The sequence below is a fragment of the Mustela putorius genome, unplaced genomic scaffold, assembly GCF_011764305.1.
Source record: "Mustela putorius furo isolate JIRA1106 unplaced genomic scaffold, ASM1176430v1.1 tig00000242_pilon_pilon_pilon, whole genome shotgun sequence".
In the NCBI taxonomy this organism is placed as follows: Eukaryota; Metazoa; Chordata; class Mammalia; order Carnivora; family Mustelidae; genus Mustela; species Mustela putorius.
Genome location: NW_025421325.1, coordinates 6,060,167 through 6,082,776, shown reverse-complemented (window position 1 = coordinate 6,082,776; position 22,610 = coordinate 6,060,167). Strand labels below are relative to the sequence as shown.

General features: G+C 36.5%; 1 protein-coding gene across 7 annotated transcripts in view; it reads left to right on the top strand.

Annotated features, from left to right (window-relative positions):
• ARFIP1 (ADP ribosylation factor interacting protein 1) overlaps window positions 1-22,610 on the top strand; it is a 101,189-nt gene that overhangs the window by 61,495 nt on the left and 17,084 nt on the right. For all 7 annotated transcript variants that reach the window (XM_004758075.3, XM_045078316.1, XM_045078315.1 and 4 more), the window contains 2 exons: window positions 7,399-7,556; window positions 14,512-14,686. In XM_004758075.3, the coding sequence (XP_004758132.3) occupies window positions 7,399-7,556; window positions 14,512-14,686 (333 nt within the window). The remainder of the gene's footprint in view (window positions 1-7,398; window positions 7,557-14,511; window positions 14,687-22,610) is intronic.

Genomic DNA, 22,610 nt, shown 5'->3' with positions numbered 1-22,610 from the left:
AAGTTAGATAATTTAGAGCATTAAATTATTTGATAATATCTATAATCTTGGAAAAGAAAGTTTGGCTAGAGATAGCAATCTATCTCATAATAGTGAGGAATACTTAGATTCAATTCTAACCGAGTCACTAAATAGACAAAAAGAATTAATCTAATATTTGGGAAGCTGATTAGTTTAACAGCTGTCCACAATTTCAGTGTAACGAGCTGGGTGCCTTATAGTCGTTGTATCGTGTACTTTACCTAATAGTACTGCAAGAAATATTAACGCTATTTTATAGATGAGGAAACTGAAACCAAGAAAGGTTAGGTAGTATTCGTAAGATCACAAAACAAATAAAAGGTAGAGCTGTGGAGCACCTAGGTAGCTCAGTAGGTTAAATGTCTACCTAGGCTCAGGTCATGATCCTGTTCAGAGTCCTGGTATTGAGCTGATGTCCTCTGCACTCTCAGCTGGGAGACTGCGTGTCCCTCATCCTCCCCCACTGGTCCTTTCCCTGCTCATGCATGCGCCTGTATGTGTTCTCTCTCTCTCTCAAATAAATAAATGCATAAAATATTTTTTTTTTTTTAAAGGTAGAGCAAGATGCCTGGGTGGCTCAGTCGGTTAAGCATATGCCTTCCGGCTCAGGTCATGTCCTGGGATTGAATCCTGCATCAGGTTCCTTGCTCGGCTGGGACCCTGCTTCTCCTTCTGCCTGCTACTCCTCCTGTTTGTGCATACTCTGGCTCTCTGTCTCTTTGACAAATAATAAAATCTTGAAAAAAAGGTGGAGCTGAAAGTCATATATATGTACAATTTATGTTTTATATATATAAATATACACATATTTGTTTTGTTTTCATAGCCGAGGACATATACAGACAGTGAGGCCAGGAGAGGGTGGCTCCGGGTGGAGCTTGCCTGTCTGTGTGCTTGGGGTGGAGCTACAGCCTGTCTATATTTCTCTTCCTATCTCTTTAAGTGGAATCTTTTTTTTTTTTTTAAGATTTTATTTATTCATTTGACAGAGAGAACACAAGTTGGCATAGAGGCAGGCAGAGAGAGAGGAAGGGAAGCAGGCTCCCTGCTGAGCAGAGAGCTGGAAGTGGGACTCAATCCCAGGACTCTGAGATCCTGACCTGAGCTGAAGGCAGAGGCTTAACCCACTGAGCCACCCAGGCACCCCTTTTGTGAAATCTTTAGAGAGAAAAATCCCCACAGTATGGAAAGAGGTAGCCAGAGCATAGGGTTTCTGGGGAAGTGTTAGAGCAGTGTTATCAGTGATGCTGTACTCAGTAGACCCTGTTAATTATAATAGTTAATACACATTGGGGATTTACTATATGCCAGATACTATTCTAAGTGTTTATATATGTAATTAGCTCATTTATTGCTCAGTATTAGCTAGTAGGTACTTTTGTTAGCTTTTTCTAGATGTCAAATTCTTTTTTTTTTTTTTAACAGAACTGGTGGTTAATCCTCAGTATTCAAGTCTGTTAGACCCAGTTTTAATTTTTGAGTTTCTTATTTGATCATCTCTAATCCTTTGTAAGGATTGATAATTCATGAGTTTTTTATAATGAAAAAATTATTGTTTTAACAGAATAAAACTTTTTTAAAAAGGTATTTTATTTATTTGAGAGAGAGAGCAGAGTGAGTCAGAGAGAACATGAGTGGGAAGGGGCAGAGGGAGAGGGAGAAGCAGGCTTCCCCTCTGAGCAAGGAGCCAGACACACGGTTTGATCCCAGGACCCCAGATCATGACCTGAGCCAATGGCAGACACTTAACTGACTGAGCCACCCAGGTGCCCCAGAATACAAGTTTCTATCTTGCAACTGTCGTATGGGTCCATTGGAAATCAAGGACATGGTATGGGATCTTAATGATCTCAAAACAATTTGCTATTTCATCATCTTGGAAATTATTTCATTACTTATCTTTTATTTCCAACCATGTTAAAAGTTACTAAGATGATAGCAAAACAAAAGAATGACGGCATTGCCTTAAAAAATAATGTAATAGATAAATATCTTTGTAGTCTTTTTTTTAATGTTTATGCAGCATAGATGAAAATTTAGAATTTTTCATTTTTTTGCCCATCTAATGGCAAAGAGAAGACAATACCAGAGGAAGATATTTCATAGTTATTAGACAAAATCAGAAGATGACTGCAGAGAGACAGCAGCATTAACTCAACAATGATGGCAAAATAGATAATACAAGTGAAATCCCAGTCTGAGTCTTCTGATAACAATATCCTAAATGAATTTTCTTAAATTCAAGAGTCAATGAATTTTTAAGGACAAAAAAGAAATATGGTGCTGTATTAGTTAAGTTCTATAGGCAAAGAACCAACAGGATATGTAGATATACAGAAAGATGTATTTTAAGAAATTGGTTCATAGGATTTTAGAGTCTTGGTACATGTAAAACCTGTGGAATAGGTTGGCAGACTGGAGAGACTCAAGGAAGAGTTGCGGCTTAAGTGCAAAGGTGGTCTTTTAGCAGAATGCCTTTTTGTTCCAGGGAATTCAGTCTTCGTTCTGTTAAGGTCTTCAGTTGATTGGATGAGGTCCATTGCTATTGTGGAGGGCAGTCTGCTTTACTCACACTCCGATTCAAATATTAATCTCCTTCAAAAAAAAAACATACCTGCACTGAAATATCCAGAATTATGTTTGACCAAAATCTGGACATCATGGCCTCGGCAAGTTGGCATGTAAAATTAATTAGCATGGGTATTTTTATCTAGTTAGTCATAGCTCATGTCTATCTAGTAGACATGAGCCCATCATTTAACATTTTTCTTTTTTTTTTTTTTTAAAGATTCTGCGTATTCATTTATTAGCACACATGAGAGCACACAAATGCACACACGAGTAGAGGGAGGGACAGAGGGAGAGGAACAAGCAGACTCCACATTCACTGCAGAGCCTGACTCAGGGTTTGATCCCTTGACCCTGAGATCATGACCTGAGCCAAAATCAAGAGTCAGATACTTAACCAACTGAGCCACCCAGGTGCCCCCCTGCAACATTTTTTAGACATTTATAGACATACTATATTCTTTTATGATGACTTATTTATCAAAATACACTTCATGTAATTTGTTAGTGAATAAATGCTAAAGGCAAATGTATATGCAGATGTGATTTGAAGGAAATAAATAATCTAAGAAATAGAAAATGTATTGGATTGGACATACTCATCAGTGTTTATAAATATAAAAGTCATGGTAAGCTAGAACCTGTTGGAGATTGTTTGAAATTTGGAATCAGTACTTATAGAATGGATATTTTTTAAATCAGGATATTCCAGAGAATCAAAACCAATATGAGATATGTACATAATACACACACACTTATTTTAAGGACTTGTCTCCCACGATTGTGGGACTTGGCAAGCTATGAACTATGAATGGTAGGTCAGTAGTCTAGAAACTGAGGCCAGATTTCTAATGTTCCAGTGTTAAGGAAGAATTCTTCTCTAAGAAATCTCAGCCTTTTTGCTCTGAAGGTCTGTCTTCAGCTGATTGAATGAAGTCCACCCACATTCTGGAGGATAATCTCTTTAAAATCAACTTCAAATCATACATTCTGGAGGTTAATCTCTTTAAAGTCAACTTTAAGTCATATCTGTAATGTTTGTTATTGCAAATTTTAATCATATCTACAAAATCTGTATCTTTATAGCAACATCTAGATTGGTATTTGACCAAACAACTGGCCACGTTAGTCCAATCAAGTTGACACATAAAATTAACCACACTCTACTCTTTTTAGTAGCGCTTATAAACATATCCTTAAACCATACTTAATCTCCATCCAAATAAAGGCAATAGCGAAGTCTTAGCTTCACCTAACATGACATGACTCTCCTGCATGCTACCAAAGACAGACTAGCCATTTCCCCAGAAACAGGTGCAGAGTCCTTGAGTGACGTTTACTTTTTCCCTTTGTATCCTATACTTTTCCCCTTGGTCTCCTATAAGTTAAGTACTATGATGTAAAGTTAATAGTATATCTTATGTTGTATGCTAAGGGGATAAGAGAGGGAAGAAAACAAAGTTATGCTTTATACATACACATATTGATAACAAAATAAATATTCATAACAATTGTAGTCTTCATTTCTACAGATGGTCACAGAGTCTTAGCTTCTTCTACTACCCATTCCATATTGTATTGGCTCTCAGCTAATACCTCAGCCTGTCAGTTCGTTGCCTCGTGGGGTGACACAAACCTTTATTCCTGAAGCATCCAGGCAATTAGTAGTCCTGGCTGAAATGGGTTGTCATTTTTCACTGACATTAATCACAGGGCATGGTGTAGGTAGGAGTACTAGGAGATGCCCTAAGAGGTTGACTACATTCTAGGTATATTCTTGTAGCAGTCCAGTTTCCTTTTTGTTGGTCATCAGGCTCAATCACACAAGCCAGCAAAGTAACTCTTCCTTGCCTATTGATTTCTTTTTGAGAAAAAGTTGATAGCACAGTGATGAAGAGCTGGTGTCCACTTTCTCCTGCCTTATGACATACTAACAGACTCATTGACAATACTTAGCACAGGTATGGCACATAGAGGCACTGAATAAAATATGATGGTTATGATAGCTGTTTTGGGATTGTGGCATGGGGAGTTGAAAAAAAATTTAAACATTAGTTCAATTCTTTCATTTTCTAGAGGAAAAAACCAGTATCCAGCAGAAGAAAAAACAAATCTCCTGAACCTTTTTTGAATGCCTATAATCTGTCAGAAACTTTAAGCAAGTTATCTCATTACACTTCCTGTCAAACTTGTAAGAGAATTATCTTCATATTACTACTAAGAAATTGACATACGAAGAATTTAACAAAACTGATACATCCAGTCAGAAGCAGAATCAAAATGTGAACTGCCAAACTCTTTGAATCCTCTCATTTTTACCATTTTATCACATGCCTCTGACTCCGAGTTCTGTTAAAGCATGGCATTTTACCTCATTAAATTGTTTTTTCTCAATTTAGAAAGTCACATCTACATCAAGATAAAAGCTCCACATAGCCCATAATATTGTCAATTATCAGTTATTGCTCTGTATTTAAATTAACCCACTTGTTATTAATTAAGTAATAATTTATAGTACTAAAACTGGATGTTTTAGATCTAGTCAGATGTTTCTGTTATTTGCTCCTACTGTGTACGTTTAAGGGGAAATAGTGGTCATTTACATCTGGTAAATGTTGTAAATGAGGTAGGAGAGCTAAAGAGAAAAAAATTCAAATGTTTTGAGACTTTTCTCCCTCTATATAAATCAAGCAAGTGTTAAAATAAGGAAATTGTATTAGCCTTCCCTGTTTAGTGGCAGATTAGAACCAAAATGTATAAACCCTTTAATTACTTTGTATTTAGTTTATTTGTAATTGCTAAGGCAGTTTATAATGTATGAAATGTCCCTGTCCAACCGAAAATACCGAAACAACTTATCAACTAAATGAAGTTTATGAATCATGTTTTATTTATTTTCAGTGCCAAAAAAGCATATTTATTTGTGTTTCTTATAATGCATTTACATACGTATATTCATTTCTTTCTAGTGTCCCAGTTGTTTTGTATCTTTTACTTAATATATCTCTTGTATTAGCAAGAGTGAAGTGTACCTTACTATAAAAAATAAAAGCTTTCTTATTCTAGCCAGTTAAGTTTAAATTAATACATTAAAATCTTAAGTTTGATATTTTTTTCATAGAAGTACAAGTGGGATTTACATCCATGAAACAGAACAGTGGCAGTTTAATCTTCCTGTTTGCTTTTTTCATTGTAAATATAGTATTCCAAATTCAGCTACACAGCTTTTCAGTCTGCTGCTGTTTCATCTTACTATGTTACAGGGGGGTTTTTGTTGTTGTTTTTTATCAAAAGATTAGCCTTCTAGGTTGCATTCTCCCTATGGCTAATTAGGACTTGTGGCATTTTCAGTGTTAATAATGTGAAATTGTGGATATTTAAAATTTTTAGAAGTGAACAGTTTTGGGGCACCTGGGTTACTCATTTGGTTGAGCGACCAGCTCTTGATATTAGCTCAATTCATGATCAGGGTCCTGGGATGAAAGCCTCAGGTCAGGCTCCATGCTCAGCATGCAGTCAGCTTGAGATTCTCTCTCCCCTTCTTCCTCTACCCCTCACCTGACTTGTGCACGCGTGCACACTCTCTCTCAAATACATAAATCTTCTTTGGTTTTTTTTTTTAAAGATTGTATATTTATTTGAGAGAGATCGAGCAAAAGAGAGTGTGAGTAGAGGGGGAGGGGCAGAGGGAGAAGGAGAAGCAGACTCCTGCTGAGCAGGGAGCCTGATCCCAGGATTTGGAATCATGACCCGAGCTGAAGGCAGACACTCAACTGACTGAGCCACCCAGGCACCCCTCAAATACATAAATCTTTAAAAAGAGAGAGAGAGAGTTACATGGACATCTCTTAAATGGAAAATGCTTTTAGCACAATAAAGATAATTTTACTTTCCTGCTATTTATTTATATTGGATATTATTGGAAATTATATCTATAGCACTAGCATTAAACTTGCATTTCCTAAGATTTCATTTCATATTACATTTTTACCATCTGAAATTAAGAAGTATTTCATAAAAAACTTCAGAATTGTCAAATTGAATAATACATTCTACAATAAGCTATGATCAAATCTTTTATTTGTTCCGATGCATCCTGATAATGTTAAAGCTTTCCAGTCTTTCACTACTGGAAGTTTAGAGTTAGTACTTACCATTTCTGAAAGAGCATGTAACATTTTCTAGGCCAAGACTCAGTTTATTCAGAGCAAATGAACTTGAACTGGTGTTGAATGATCCTTCCCCAGCTGTGCACTTACATAGACCTGAGCTTGGGAGTCAACTAGTCACTGAGTTCACAAAGAAATGTGCATTGTTAATATTTATACACCAAGGAGATTATGTCAAAACACAAAAATTGCAATCTGTCTTTGTCTGAAAGTTTTAGTCAATTGTTAACCTAATTTGGTTGTGAAAGTTACAGTTTCTCTGATTAATAATCTGCTATATTTTTCTTCTTAACATCTGTGCTTACAATATAGTAAAAACAAAACATGGAAATGAAAATATTCTTTCTAGTACAAAGTAGTTTAACTTTTTAAAATTATTTAATTCTAGCTATACATCTGAGCTGATGACAACTTTGGTTTACTGAACTTTTTTGGTAATTATATAGCTAGCTGTGATTTAGATTTGCTTATTTAAACATTAAAAGAAGAAAACTTCTATAGAAGTTAGAAGTTGAAGAAAACTTCTAATATTTTAAATATTTTCTAAATCAAATATTTTCCCATTAATGATATATTTGAGTTTTTATTTTTGTCACATTAACTAATAAGTGGATATGTTAAGGTGATTTTTTTGTTTTAGGAAGAATTTGGCTATAACGCAGATACCCAGAAGCTACTGGCTAAAAACGGAGAGACTCTTCTTGGAGCCATTAATTTTTTCATTGCCAGTGTGAACACTTTGGTGAATAAAACAATTGAAGATACATTAATGACTGTGAAACAATACGAAAGTGCCAGGTAGGTATAAATTTTCATTATATTGTCTCTTTGCAGATGGTACATAATTCGGTTAAGGTTTTAAGTTGCATATGCTAGGAATCAACTCTGGCTAATATGGGCAGAAAAAGAATACAGTAGAAGGTTGTAGGAAAGCCCATAGAACTAAAGAGAAAGGCAGGCGAACAGATTCTGGAAATAAGCAGGAATCGAAATCAAGATAATGCATCAGAAGAATCTAATTAGGACCCCGAAGCTGGGTACCTCTGGTACTTGATGTTGCCACAGCTACCATAAGTCATTTCCAAAAGACCCCTAAATATTTTGCTTTATTGCCTAGAGAGTGTCTCACTGAGCCCTGGTCATGGGCCCACCCCTGCTTGTTAGAGAATAGGGAGGTAGAGGATCTCCTAGTTCCAGCTTCATTAGAAAAGAATAAGGCCTTGTGTTCTACTAGTTACTAGATGCCCTCTATAATCTGGCCTTAAGCTTCTCTTCATTCTTATTCCTGCTGCTTCCCAGCAGAAGCACTACAATAGCCAGACTTACAGCTTCACTCTATTCAGTACACAAGCTCATTTCTGCTCCCATGGTTTTGTTTATGTTGTGGATACCAACATCCCAGCCTTCCACTTATCTAGGTTATAATCAACTTCAAACTCTTTCATAGTTTACCTTTTGTATATACTCATAGCTGTTTATAATGCAGTGTTTTCATACATTTTATACACACACACACTCATCATTAATTTCTCTATCTCATAACCATCCTGTTAGGTAAGCTAGTACATTTCAGCAGATCAGCAATAGCATTTCCAACTTTTGATTCCAGGTCCAATTTTTCTCCCATTCATTCTATTCTAATTTACTTTTTTTTTCCTCTCAGTACTTGAAATTCTAATTTCTGTTATATTTTCTATAGCATAGTTTAAAGATAAGTACAGACTATACCTTTTAGAAGTATTACTTTATGTTTTGGCCCCTTAACCTAGTTTAATGATGTGAGAAAATGGCTATGAAAACTCTAACCTCATCTAGTTTTTGAGTGCTTCACATATTACCTTAAGCTTCACATAAGTAGAAGCCCCAAAACCCTTGTAAAGTTAATCTTTTCACAAGAAGGGATGGTTCTCTGTTATTCTGTGTTTGTAATTTTAGCATTCACATGTAATTTTTAATGACTTGGAAATGAAGATCAAGATAAATATCTGTGGTTATTTGGTAGGAGAAGGGAGGAGATGGGGCTGTGTGCCCTGTTTAGGTTTTAAACTTGGTTTTTTACTTTTCTGTATTGTTTGAATTATTTACCAACACAGTACTAAAATCAGAAGGTGGAAAAAAATAAATAGAAGGAATCCATCAAAATAGGCTTTCCCCCAGTAACATTGAAGGAATTTCTCAGTAAGATACCCTTTAGTAGGAATCCCTTTACTAACACCCTTAGTAATAGTTTCTCATCTCTATTTAAAATCTTTTCAAGGACATTGTATTTTTCAAAAGAATAATCTGTGCATTTTTTATTTTTATAAATTTTATTTCATTCTTTTCCAAATCTGTTCCTTATTTGTGACATCCTAATTTGTACATAATAGGTACTCTTTTCCTTTTATCTCTTTCTTTTAAGCATTATTATTATCCAGTCTTTCAGATTGTTTTCATATTTATGGGTTTTGAAAATGAAAATTCTTTTGTTCCCAAATTACCCCCACCACCTCCTAGTCAAGAATTACTTGAATTTAGTTTCTGTTTCTATACTTTGTAATTGTCCACCTATTCTGAAAATACTTCTAGTACCTAAAATATATTTTTGATTAGTATGTTTTAAAGAATGTTTTATTTTAGCATATAATATCTTTCTTTTTGGCCATCATTTCTAAGGTGCTTTTAAAAATATTAACCCATGGAGCGCCTGGGTGGCTCAGTGGGTTAAGCCTCTGCCTTCAGCTCAGGTCATGATCTCAGGGTCCTGGTATCAAGCCCTGCATCAGGCTCTCTGCTCAGCGGGGTGTCTGCTTCCCCCTCTCTCTCTGCCTCCCTCTCTGCCTACTTGTGATCTCTCTCTCTCTGTCAAATAAATAAAATCTTTAAAAAATAAAAAATAAAAAAATAAAAATAAAAATATTAACCCATATTACTGGGCAACCGATTGGCTGGCTTAGTTGGTAGAGTATGTGACTCTTGATCTTGGGGTTGTGAGTTCAAGCCCTGTGTCGGGCATATAGTTTACCTTAAAAAAATTGCTTTCTGAATATTAACCCATAATAAAGAAAGACAAATTCATTAGATAAGTCAACAGTATGAGTCATTTTTTCATTTGTAGAGGAGAAAAATAAGCCTCTGGAGGTTAAAAGGTTTGCTCATTTGAAGCCAGTTTCAAAGCCAAAATGAGAGCCCATTGGCTTCCTACCTTTTATTTTTGATCATTCGGTCTCAAACTTGAACTGGATTTATCTCAAATTTTCGTATCTACTTAAAAAATTATGATACACCTGGCTGGCTCAGTCATGTGACTCAGGTTCTCAGGGTTGTGAGTTCAAGCCCTACACTGAGTATAGAGATTACTTAAAAATAAAATCTTTAATAATAATAATTTTCACATCTTACATTGAGATACCTGACTTAAAGTACAGTGTCATAAAAGATCTCAGTCTAGGGGCTCAGAGCCTGATCTTGATTTGGGCTCAAGTCATAATCTGGGGGTTGTGAGATTGAGCCCCACGTCAAGCTCTGTTCTCAGGGCGAGTCTGCTTGAGATTCCCTCTTTTACTCTCTTCCTCTCTCTCAAATAAATAAACATTTTTTAAAAATTTTAATCTGTCTAATATATAGGTTTATATGAGACTTTCGAACAGAACTATAAATCAGGTTATATGTCCTTGGTAGCTGGTTATCAGGAAATCTTCAACAGCCTCTTTGTGTAGTTTAAAAACTAACAACAATAATGACCTCACCCCATAATTCATTTTTTTTAATTGAAATTACAATGTGATTTTATTCATTAATCTTAGCTTGGGTTTGACTTTCCTGTACTGTTTATTGAAGTAACTGAGGAATTCACTAGTCGTAAATACTAAAACATTGCCTGCAGAGGGAAAACATTTAAAAAGAACCCCAGATTAAAAGTTTCTCAGTAGCTGAATTTTCTTCTCTGTCAGAACCAGAATTTACTGACTTTAGGGTATGGATCAGCTATTTGATCAGCACAGAAAGTGGCAATTTAGGCAGATGTCCAGGTGGCCTTTTAAGGCTCCTTATTATGCATTGTGTACAAGTAGTTCCTAGCCCTCTAGTCCTCCATGTTTAGAAAGTCTTCTAACAGCCCATTCAACGCTTCTCCACAGCTGCACCAACAAGTGAGTCAATTGTGGTCAAGACTTTTCAGATGTGGACACCTGTTTCTCTAGAAGTTTTACATAAGCCATAAAGTAACCAACTCTCATTAACTTTATTGATACGGATTCAATTCAGACTGGCAACCTTGGAAGAGTTGCATTTTGAAAATTTAGTGTGCTTCTCTTCCTGGTGGCAGTGAGCACTGTTAGAGAAGCTCTTATGGGAAGTTTTTCTTTGCTACCATCTACAAACTCTGGATGTAAAAATTAAGGGATATCAGTTCAGTATTATAAATTTGATTATGTTTATATTAATCTTATTATTTAGAAATGTGTTCCAGGGCTGATGAAGGATATTTGTCTTCACATTAAATCACCATATATCACTATTTATTTTTGTCCTACTTTTTTTCTTTTATTTTTTTATTGTTTTTAGTATATTTACGTCTGGCTAGCCCTCTTCTAATTTGGCCATTATAATAAGCACTCTGAAAAACCTAGTTATTACCAGGAATCCTAAGTACTCTATATTTTTTTGTGGAGATTGTTATTCTCATTTATAGATGAAAAACTGAAGCAGGAAGAATTATTTCTACCTCAAGACATTAGAACCAGCAAAGGTCAGAGTGGTCATTCAGTTTGGCTGGAGAACTCATGGAGTTTAACTTACTTGTTTATCATTACCAAGTCAATCTTGCCTCCTGAATCCTCAATATCTATCTCCCCTTCTTAGCCCCACTGTCACTATCTTGATTCTGTGACTCATTCTCTTTGCCCATGGTCTTCTAATTGGTTTCCTTGTTTCTGCTTCTTAATCTACTCCAGTCCATCCTCCATTTCTGACTATAGAGCCAGCTTTCTATTCTGAACAAGTAGAACATGTCACTTTCTAGATCAGAGTTCTTAAATGGCTTCCCATCACATCACTTGACTTACCAGATTAAATCCGATCCCGTCTTGCCTACTTGTCTGCTTTTAATGCCTTCCACTATCATGTTCCAACTTCAGGTTATGGCATACAGAATTACTTCCCAGATGTATCATGGTATCTTACAAATCTTCACTTTTTTCATGCTTTTCTCTTCCTGGATTGCTCTGTTTCCCTGCCACAGTCCATCTCAGAAGCTTTTACCATCCTTTAAAATTTGATTTTAGTGTTTTAATTCTGTTCTGAGATACCTAAGTAAGGAGTTCTTCCTCTTGATTTTCACTGTACCTTATTCTCCCTCCCTCATGGCAGTTACCATTATCTCATTTTGTTGTAGTTCTTTAAGAGCTTCTCTCCCTCTAGACTCCAAGTTTCTTGGAGATAAACTTAATCTGTTCATCTTTATAGCTCTGGTTTCTAACAGTGCCTGGAGCATAGAAGGGGCTCACTTAATACTTGTTGAATGAATCAATGTATTGGTGAATGAATGATTCTCTTTTGGCCCTAAAAGATCAAGTTTGTTAAATCCAGTACAGGTAAAAATAAATTCTTAAGTCACATTGAAATATAGTTTATGTTGTTTAAAATATTTTTAAAGGGGATACCTGGATGGCTCAGTCAGTTTAAGGGTCCGCCTTCCGCTCACGTCATGATCTCCTGGTCCTGGGTTCAAGCCCCGCAGCGGACTCCCTGCTCAGCAGGGAGTCTGCTTCTCTCCCTGCTTGTGCTCTCTTACTCTCCCTTTCTTTCAAATAAATAAATAAATACTCTTTAAAAAATAAAATAAAATATTCTTAAATGGCACCTGGATGGTTCAGTCAGTTGAGTATCCGACTCTTTTCTCAGCTTAGGCCATGTTCCTCGGGTTTGTGAGATCTAGCCCTGCATTGGGCTCCATACCCAGCCAAGAGTTTACTCTCATTTCTCTCCCTCTGCTCCCCCCACCACCTCATGTGCACATGTTCTCTCTCTCTCTAAAATAAATAAATACATCTTTAAAATATTCTTAATTGCCAGATTTAGAGATAAAGACTCTACTCTAGATATTGAATAAAGGGATCTGGTGCTAGGGCATAAGCTTTGTGATGCTGATTTTTACTAAATCAGAGGTCACATTGATCTTAATTGAGAACTGAATAGTAGAGACTCCCAGATAAGTTACCGTTTAATAAACAAGGTAGTAGTGTGCTTACATAGGTGCTGTGATAAAGACAATATGAAGTGCAGTGTGATCTCAGAGTGGTGGTGGGAGGTACCTGTTTTAGTGGCAGGAGAATACTAGGGAGTAAGCATCAAAAGGAGCACAAGGTGTTAAGTGCTCTGTTATAGATGTCATTGTTAGGTTCTAAATACTAATGTTATGGAAATCCATCCAGAGTTGCTCTGTCCTGTATGGTAGCTACTAGCCACATGTGTGTTGAGCCCTTGAAATGCAGTTAGCCTAAATTGACATGTGATAGATGTGTATTATATACGGTGGACTTCAGAGACTTCATTACTACTCCCCCAAAAAGTAAATAGTTCATTGACAACCTTTTTACATTGATTACATGTTGCAATGATAATCTTGTAGATACCCTGAATAAAATAAAATATTCTTTAAAAGGCTCAGTCTAGTAAGAGTCCAACTTCGGCTAAGGTCATGATCTCAGTGTCCTGTGATGAAGTCCTGTGTCAGTCTTCCTGCTCAGCGGGGAGCCTGCTGCTTCCTCTCCCTCTGCCTGCCACTCTCCCTGCTTGTACTTTCTCTCTTCTGTCAAATAAATAAATAAAATCTTTTTAAAAAATAAAAGGTGAAATAGTTTTTATTATTTTAATGTGACTGCTAGAAAATTTTAAGTTACAGATGTGACTTGCATTGTATTTCTGTTGTGCCTTGCTGGCCAGACTATACTGTCAGGGCTGCTGGCCCTCAGTGTAACTTCCTTTTTACCAGTTCAAGTATGTCATCATAAAGTCTGCTATCTTCATATGCTTTGCCTTATTGGTATTAACCAATTCCCATGTGAGATACGTCACTTGATCTTGTTAGCATTAGGTTTTGACATCTGTTTTTTAAACTGGTTTTTAAATTTTGAAAATTCTATTTGTCAATTAATACTGTACTTTGGGAAGAATAGTTCATGAGGGCGCCTGGGTGGCTTAGTGGGTTAAGCCGCTGCCTTCGGCTCAGGTCATGATCTCAAGGTCCTGGGATTGAGTCCCGCATCGGGCTCTCTGCTCAGCAGAGAGCCTGCTTCCCTCTCTCTCTCTCTCTCTGCCTGCCTGTCTACTTGTGATCTCTGTCTGTCAAATATACAAATAAAATCTTTAAAAAAAAAAAAAAAGAATAGTTGATGAGATTAGTAAGGAGCTCCCCCGCCATGCTTATATTAATAGCTCTTTGTATTAAAGAAATACATGATTTTAAAAGTATAAGATGTGGGTCACCTGGGTGGCTCAGTGGGTTAAGCCTCTGCCTTCTGCTCAGGTCATGATGGGATTGAGCCCCGCATCAGGCTCTCTGCTCAGCAGGGCACCTGCTTCCCTTCCTCTCTCTCTCTCTGCCTGCCTCTCTGCCTACTTGGATCTCTGTCTGTCAAATAAATAAATAAAATCTTTAAAAAAATAAAGTATAAGATGTAATGTATATATGAGAATTATCTATTCATGTAGCACATGAGACTGTCATATACATCCAGCTTACAATATGCTTCACTTACTCTGTTCTTTCCAGGATAGAATATGATGCATATCGCACTGATTTGGAAGAACTGAATCTTGGACCACGTGATGCCAACACTCTGCCAAAGATTGAGCAGTCACAACATCTGTTTCAAGCACATAAGGAAAAATATGATAAAATGCGTAATGATGTTTCTATCAAGTTGAAATTTCTAGAAGAAAATAAGGTAAATTTAGTCTTTACCTTCTGAGATAAATTTTTATGGACTTTAAAATAGTGTCACCCCAAAGAGAGATAAATAGAAAGTTTTTTGTTTCTGTTAGCTCTCTTTCATTACAGTTGCACAATGGAATTCCAGCTATAATAAGTGTTTGAGTTTTTAGAAGAACAAAAAATATATTTACCTTTCTGTCATAGAAATCATCATGAGCCCTACTGTTCCAGTCTTTCACTTGTAACAGTTGGCAAAAATTTGATGTTCAACCATTGACCTTCAGATTGGAGTTGTTTTGGGGCACCTGGATGGTTCAGTCGGTTCAGTTGGTGGTATCAGACTCTTGATCTCAGGGCTGTGAGTTTGAGCCTGTGCTGGTTGTAGAGATTACTTTAAAAAAGTAAAATTTGGGGATGCCTGGGTGGCTCAGTTGGCTAAGCGGCTGCCTTCGGCTCAGGTCATGATCCCAGGGTCCTGGGATTGAGTCCCACATCAAGCAAGGAGCCTACTTCTCTCTGCCTCTGACTGCTGCTCTGCCTACTTGTGTGCTCTCTTTCTCTGTCAAATAAATAAATAAAATCTTAAAAAAATAAATAAAATCTGAAAATTAAAAAATAAATAAATAATAAAAATAAAGGTTACATAGTGATAAATTCTGCTTTGAATATTTTGAGACCTTTTTATTAATGATAGGTACAGATTTCAGGAAGGAAAGAACATTCTTCCTAGTAACTGGTAAATAAGGAATTATTAAAGGGTCCAGCTATGAGCTATAGTTAGCATAACCTAGAAGAAACAAGCCAAGAAATCAATTTTCCACATTATTTTTGTATAACATGAACCCATCTAAGAACTTGAACAGTAAAAACTGAGATGGACCTGCTGTAGGCTCCTCTTGGAGACAAATTCATACAGTAACAGGCTCCTGAGTTTTAGTTTAAGTAACGGACAGCTTCCTGTGTTTAACTTTTTTTTTTTTTAAGATTTTTTTTTTTTTTTTTTTTTTTGAGAGAGAGCACGCATGCTCTGGAGCCCAGTGGGGAAGGAGAAAAGAAGAGAGAGAATCTCAGGCAGACTCCCCACTGAATGTGGAGCCTGAACCAAGGCTCAATCTCAGAACCCTGAGATCTTTGAAATCAAGAGTCTGACGCCAAACCAACTGAGCCACCCAGATGCCCCTGTGTTTAATGTTTTTAACATGACATACATATTGAGTTCTGTGACGGCGATTACAATTCTGGAAACAGGAGACCCAATAGTGGCATAGCACAAGAGTCCTGTGGAGATGGGATCTTTCTACTGCATATTGGTGGTATTTTCATGCTTTTCATATCCTCTGAAGTCACAGTAGGTCTTCAGATCTACTTTCTTTAGGTACCCTCTTAAAATTATTCTTCACTTGTTATTGTCTGTTGATATCCTCTTGTTTTCCTTAACATTTTTTTAGAAACTTTTCTGGCTACCATAAAAGCTGCAGAGTATTACATTTCCTCAGGATCTACCAAGTCCTGCACTACCACTTACTTTTTTTCGCTACAGTGGGTAAAAAGTATTTCCCAAAAACCATTACCATGGCAGTAAAAGAAACCTTAGCAGATCAGACAAATTGCCCAGCATTATTCCAATAAGAATGCAGTCTTCCAGCATGCCGTAGCTGAGCATATAATGTAACATTCCTTTTAGTCCATTCATATATATCTGTGTAGATGTCTCTCTCTATGGATATAGATGTAGAGAGAGAGATCAGTTACATGGCTTAGCATTTTAATAGATAGGAATATATCAATACTTAGATGTAGATTTATATTTTAAATATAAAAATATTTTTACATATTCCCCTATAATAGATCAGCACTATACAGGATAGGGCTAAGTGAAGTATGCTAGCTAGCATTTGAGAGGCTTTATCCAAAGCTAATTGGAAAGGAAACAAAGGAATTCATCTAATTTAGGCATTCAGAACCTCTTCAAATAGAGAAATTGATTTTAGGAAATCTATAAAATGGTAATTGTGTTCTTTTGGAATCTAATGGTATTGTGTACTATTCTGGGGATAATAAGATTATGGGTAATTTTTGTTTTCTGTATTTATTTCTATATTTTAGACGGTTGTGTTGCCTTTATAAAGAGGGAAAGAAATTGGGGTGCCTGGGTAGCTTAGTTGGTTAAGTGTCCGGCCCATGATTTCAGTTCAGGTCATGAGCTCATGAGATTAAGCTCCAGGTCACGCTCCACACTGAGTGTGGAGTATGCTTAAATTCTCTCTCACTCACCCTCTGCCCGTTCCCCGCCAAAAAAAAGAGAAAGTAATGTTGAAAGAATCAGTATCCTAAGGCAAACGATGCTTTATTAGTCCTTGCCAGCATAAATAAAATAGGAAAATTATGCAAGGATAAATAAACAATGGCCATGTGATTGTCACTTGTCTTACTTACTATAACTACTTTTGAGACTTAGGAGACACCCAGACACCCAGATGTAGACATGAATCAGAGAAGGCACTTCTTATTTGTCAGTTACTATGCATTTTACATACATTCTTTCACCTAATCCTTTTAACAATCTTCCTACTTTAATTCTTTCAGTAAATAGTAGTGAATACTTTGTATACTGGGAATATGTCAGTGAACAAAAAAGACAAAATCTCTGTCCTTTTGAGGTTTACATTTTCATGAATCAGATGCGCTTGTCATCTGTATTTCACAGATGAGTGAATTCGTTTTACATCACCTTCTGTGTTCATATATGCCCTTCACTTCTGATCTTTTGAACCTTGGTCTCCCTGATCTGTCCACTCTAAAGTCGTTTCTCATTTATCAGGAAGAGTTGACATACCTAGGCTCTAGAAGTTCTAGATTCTGGGAACATCAAAGTTAGTATTTGAGCTGTGGAAAATAGACTGAAGAAATGATTTGGGGCCTGTCTCCATCTAGTGCATTACTGCCTAAAGTAGCCGTGGGTTGTATCTGAAAAACAGCTTTCGTACTAATGTGAGAAATAGAAAGGAGGTACAAAGGTGGCGGGTAGAACAGAAATTGTGCACTTCTCTGCCATTGCTTGGCCTCACTTGTTTTACGCTGTGCTGGGCTCTGCTGTGCCCTAGAGCAGAGCAGCATAGGCTAATGAATAGGCAAGGTGAATTGTGTCCTTTGTAAAAAATTCCAGATTAATAATGTGAAAACCTGAGTTCCATACCCACTCTTGCCTCCTGCTTATTTCATGATCTTGGACGAATCTCCAAGCCTCTGTATTTTCCTCTGGAAAATGGGCGTAAATCATGCCTTGTGTTAGGTGAGTGAAAAGACAGACTGTCCTCTGTTAAGTGTAAAGTATCATTCACCATTATTTGTAGGATTCCTACTGTGTGCCAGGCTCTTTGCTAGGTGAAGGGATAAAGAAGAAGGAAGATAAAATTCATGATCTAGGGAGTTAAAAAAGGATAGGATGGGCTTGTTTTCTAGAAGTTATCACCTTCGCACCTTCCCCTGGTGGCTTTTAAACTTAACCTGTATCCTGCCTACTTTGTTTCATGTTTGCTGATATGAGCAGAAATTGACATTAGAAAAGATGTGGCAGGAGACATGAACTGTATTTCAGCATATTAATTTAAAATACTAAATTTATATCATTTGGCATTAGTTAAGCAATAGTTTCTCAGTAGCAAAAGTAGTGAATTAACCATAAAGGTTCAAATCTTCAAGGAAATCTTTAAGAGACAGGACTTCAGCCTAGCCTTGAAAGATCAGGAGGACAGGCCTAAGAGAAGTGGGAGGAAAACTTGCTTGGCAAGGGCAGTGGCCCACATGTACAAATAGAGGAACGTTCGTGTTTAGCCGAGAAGTAGACTACCATTATGGGACATAACCTTGACGTGCTTTAAAGGAAGAGAGAATCAGAAAGGTAATTGAAAGCCACATTATATTGAGCCTTGATCCCATAAAGATTGAATTATAGCCTCAAAAAGGTGCATACTGAGCAATGAGGGACCAGCCAGGTTTATAAAGTTTTAGTGTCTGTCAGATGCCTCTCATAACCAACTTTATGTAGTTGGCATTAGAGAATTTGTAAAGTTAGGGGGCTTCTGGATGGTTCAGTTGATTAAGTGTCTGCCTTTGGTTCAGGTCATGATCCCTGGTCCTGGGATTGAGCCTCCATGTCAGGTTCTTTGCTCAGGGGGGGCTTGCTTCTCTCTGTCCGTCTCCTGCTCCCTCTGCTTGTGCGCTCGCTCGCTTTCTCTCTCTGTATCAAATAAATAAATAAAATCTTTAAAAAAAGAAAGAAAGAAAGAATTTGTAAAGTTAGGAGTAACAGAAAAAAAATATGACAACATTCTTCAGGCACTATAGCTTAAAGGCAGAAAGACAGTAGAAGCAAACCAGTGAAAAAATTTCTTAGCCAAATGAGAGTCTGACCTATGATTATTGCAGTAGCAGCAGAAAGGAAAGAATACAGTGATTTCAAGGCTGTGTGGCAGGAGTTGGAAATCAACAGAGGAAGCTAGTTTGGCTGGAAGGGGGTGAGGGATGAAGAGTGGGTATTTGTTCCATTTAACCTCATGTTTAGTTTGAGACGATGACAAAATACTCACATGGAAATAGTTGGTAGGAAGTTAATGATGTGAGTTTGCAGTTTGGATGCACAGGGTCAAGGCCTCAGAGATAAAGGTATGATAATCATTGCCTTTTGAGAATAACGTTGTCGTATCTTTTTTTTTTTTAGATTTTATTTATTTATTTAATAGATTTTATTTATTTAATATTTATTTATAATTATTTACTATTTATTTATTTATTTATTTAACAAATAGGCAGAGAGAGAGAGAGAGGAGGAAGCAGGCTCTCCGCTGAGCAGAGAGCCCGAAGTGGGGCTTGATCCGAGGACCCTGGGATCATGACCTGAGCAGAAGGCAGAGACTTTAACCCACTGAGCCACCCACGCGCCCCTGTCATATCTTCTTTTGATGTTTTTTACTATAAAAATGTTTTAAACCTGCCTTTATTCTCAAGGATTTATGTTCTTAGAGAGTCTAGAGATAGTCTTTGTTTTCAGCTTTCCACAGTTGTCAGTAACCTGAGTTTCACTTTGAACCCTGTATTTGAACCCTAAAATACAATCAAAGAAACCCTGTTCTTTTTATCTTATTTAACTCTTGAAAACTGTAGAGATAATATTGATCTCTGTCACTTTAAGCAATCAGTAGCTCTAATTTGGATGAAGACAGATTCATGAGAAAACTTTTTTTTTTATTGTTAAGCCGCCTTTTTACCCTTTTATTTTTAATAGCTCTAACAAAGGGAGGAAAAAGCAAGCCTTTAGGCCTAGAAACTGTCTGTCATCCCTGTTTGCTTTCTTGGCAGTGTTAAATGCCTCAAATCTTGTTTTTCTCTTCTTTTGTTGAACTATAATGAATTTGTACCTTAATATCTCCTTTATACATAGTTGTCAGATAACCTACTTAGCATTTGGATTTTAACATAATATAATATACTCTTCCTATTTCTTAAATATTATGTATTGAATTTTTAAGAACATAAGTTATTTGAAACTTCATTGAGTGTGCTAGTTTGTAATTTGATAATGTCCTGAAGGCTACTGCTTTTTTTTTTTTTTTAAAGCTGTTTTTACAGCTTTTGCGGGGAGGAAACTTTCTTTAGGTTCTCATTTCATGGCTTTTGGAGTGTCTTCCCATAGCAACACTTCTTTTCTAAAATGAGAGGCCAGATAACCAAACAGCTAAAATGGTGCATAAAGTAAAAGCAAATAATCACTGAATAAAGGACTAAGAAACATTCCAGTGACTGTTGTAATAAATTTTCATAGCCAAACATTGTGAGAATGTTTTGTTTGTTTCATTCTTAGAACTTTTAAAAAAGATTTTTTTTTTTTGAGAGGAATTGAAAGGTCAAGTCTTAGCTATATTTTAGAAAATTGATTTGTTATATGTCCTTAGTCTAAACTTCCTTATCTCTGACAAAACAGAGGAAATAGGTGTATAAAATACACATATTCCTGTGTTTGTGCTGATAGTGCACATATCTCTTATGTATAACTTGCTCTTAATGGAGAAACTTGAATTCTTCTATTATGTGAAATCCATACTTTATCCACCCACTGCTAAGATACATTGTGTTTACATTTAACCTAAACAACTCTTATTAATCTCTGATATTCTCTTCCTTGTTTTACTAAACGACATTTGAGTTGCGTAGCAATAAAAACAAAGTTAATTAGGCTCTTTTAATGTTTCTTTTCATCATTCTTTCTCCTTTTCCACACCTTTGAGTAATGTAACATGAGCTATTTTGTGACTTAAGACAGTTTATTTACCTTTTACTGTTCCTTTCATGGTTCAAAACAAAATAGACACTACTTTAGTAAAGTGAAGAAAATAGACATTTCTGGTGTTTTGTAGACTTTGTGAGAAAGGTACCATGCCTCCTTTTATGGCCCTCGTGATGCCTAGCAATGATTTTAAATATATAGTAGTTATTTTAGCAAATGTGTTTGCATTTCTTCCCAGAATTAGAGGCACACTGCAGGGAAGAGAAAGATGTGCAAGAAAATGAGAGTCGGCCAAGACAGAATAGAAGGGCAAATCCTGATTACTGCATTCTTTGCTTTAGTGAGGGCAAAATATACTCTCTCAGAATTGCTACTTTTTTGGTGCCTGGGTGACTCAGTAGGTTAAGCCTCTGCCTTTGGCTTAGGTCATGATCTCAGGGTTCTGGGATCAAGCCCCACATAGGGTTCTCTGCTCAGCAGGGAGCCTGCTTCTCCCTCTTCTCTCTGCCTGCCTCTCTGCCTACTGGTGATCTCTCTCTCTCTGTCAAATAAATAAATAGAATCTTAAAAAAAAAAAAAAAGAAAGAAAGAAAGAAAAGAAAAGAAATGCTGCTATTATCTGCAGTGTATACTGTTGCATGGAAAGAGGAAGCAAAAAATTAGAGAAAAATCTGCACATGAGTGTGAACAATTCATGTTTATTTTTTTAAAACTTTTTATATGGCTTAGAATCACATAAAATATGAAAAAATAACTTAAGATTAATATTTCCTGTAAGATAACTATAATTCAACTTGGGAATACAAATCTCATTTCAGGGCTACAAATGCATTAGAGGAGAAAAACCTGAATGTATCAAAAGATTCAACAAAGCATGGGTGGCTCTGCTTTAGGCTCAGGTCATGATCTCAGGGTTCTGGGATTGAGCCCCGCATCAGTCTCTCTGTTAAGCAGGGGGCCTGTTTCCCCAGCTCCCCACCCCACCTCTCTATTTGTGATCTCTCTCACTCTCTGTAAAAATAAATAAATAAAATCTTAAAAAAAAAAAAAAAAGATTCAACAAAACAGCTTAGGGTATAAATAAAAAGAATCTTGTTAACTTTTTTATATTCTTATCTTAAGAAAGGTGAAATATACTCTTATTTTAAGGTAATGTCAGGGGCGACTGGGTGGCTCAGTCAGTTAAGTGTCTCAGGTCATGATTCCAGGATCCTGGGATTGAGCCCCACATCCTGCTCCCTGCTCAGCAGGGAGTCCACTTGTCCCCCTGCCCTTCTTTGTGCTCTCTCTTTCTCTTTGTCTGTCTCAAATAAATAAATAAAATCTTAAAAAAAAAATTGTGGTAATGTCAGCTAAGCAGCTATAACCGTAAATGAAGGGTTCTTTTTCCTCTCTTATATTTCAGTGACTTGAGGATGACAGTGGGGACAGGAAAAGATGAGCCAGACTTGGGAATATATCCTGGACACATACTTGATTAATATGGTTGGACTCTTTCCTAGGCGCATGTTTGATTAATATACTTAATTTAAATATCTTTTTAAAAATCACAGTCATTCTTAATCAGGTTGATGAAAAGACTTGTTTTCACTCAACACTATGTTTCATATATAATCATAATATAATAGTATTCCTGTATATTAGGATTTCTTTT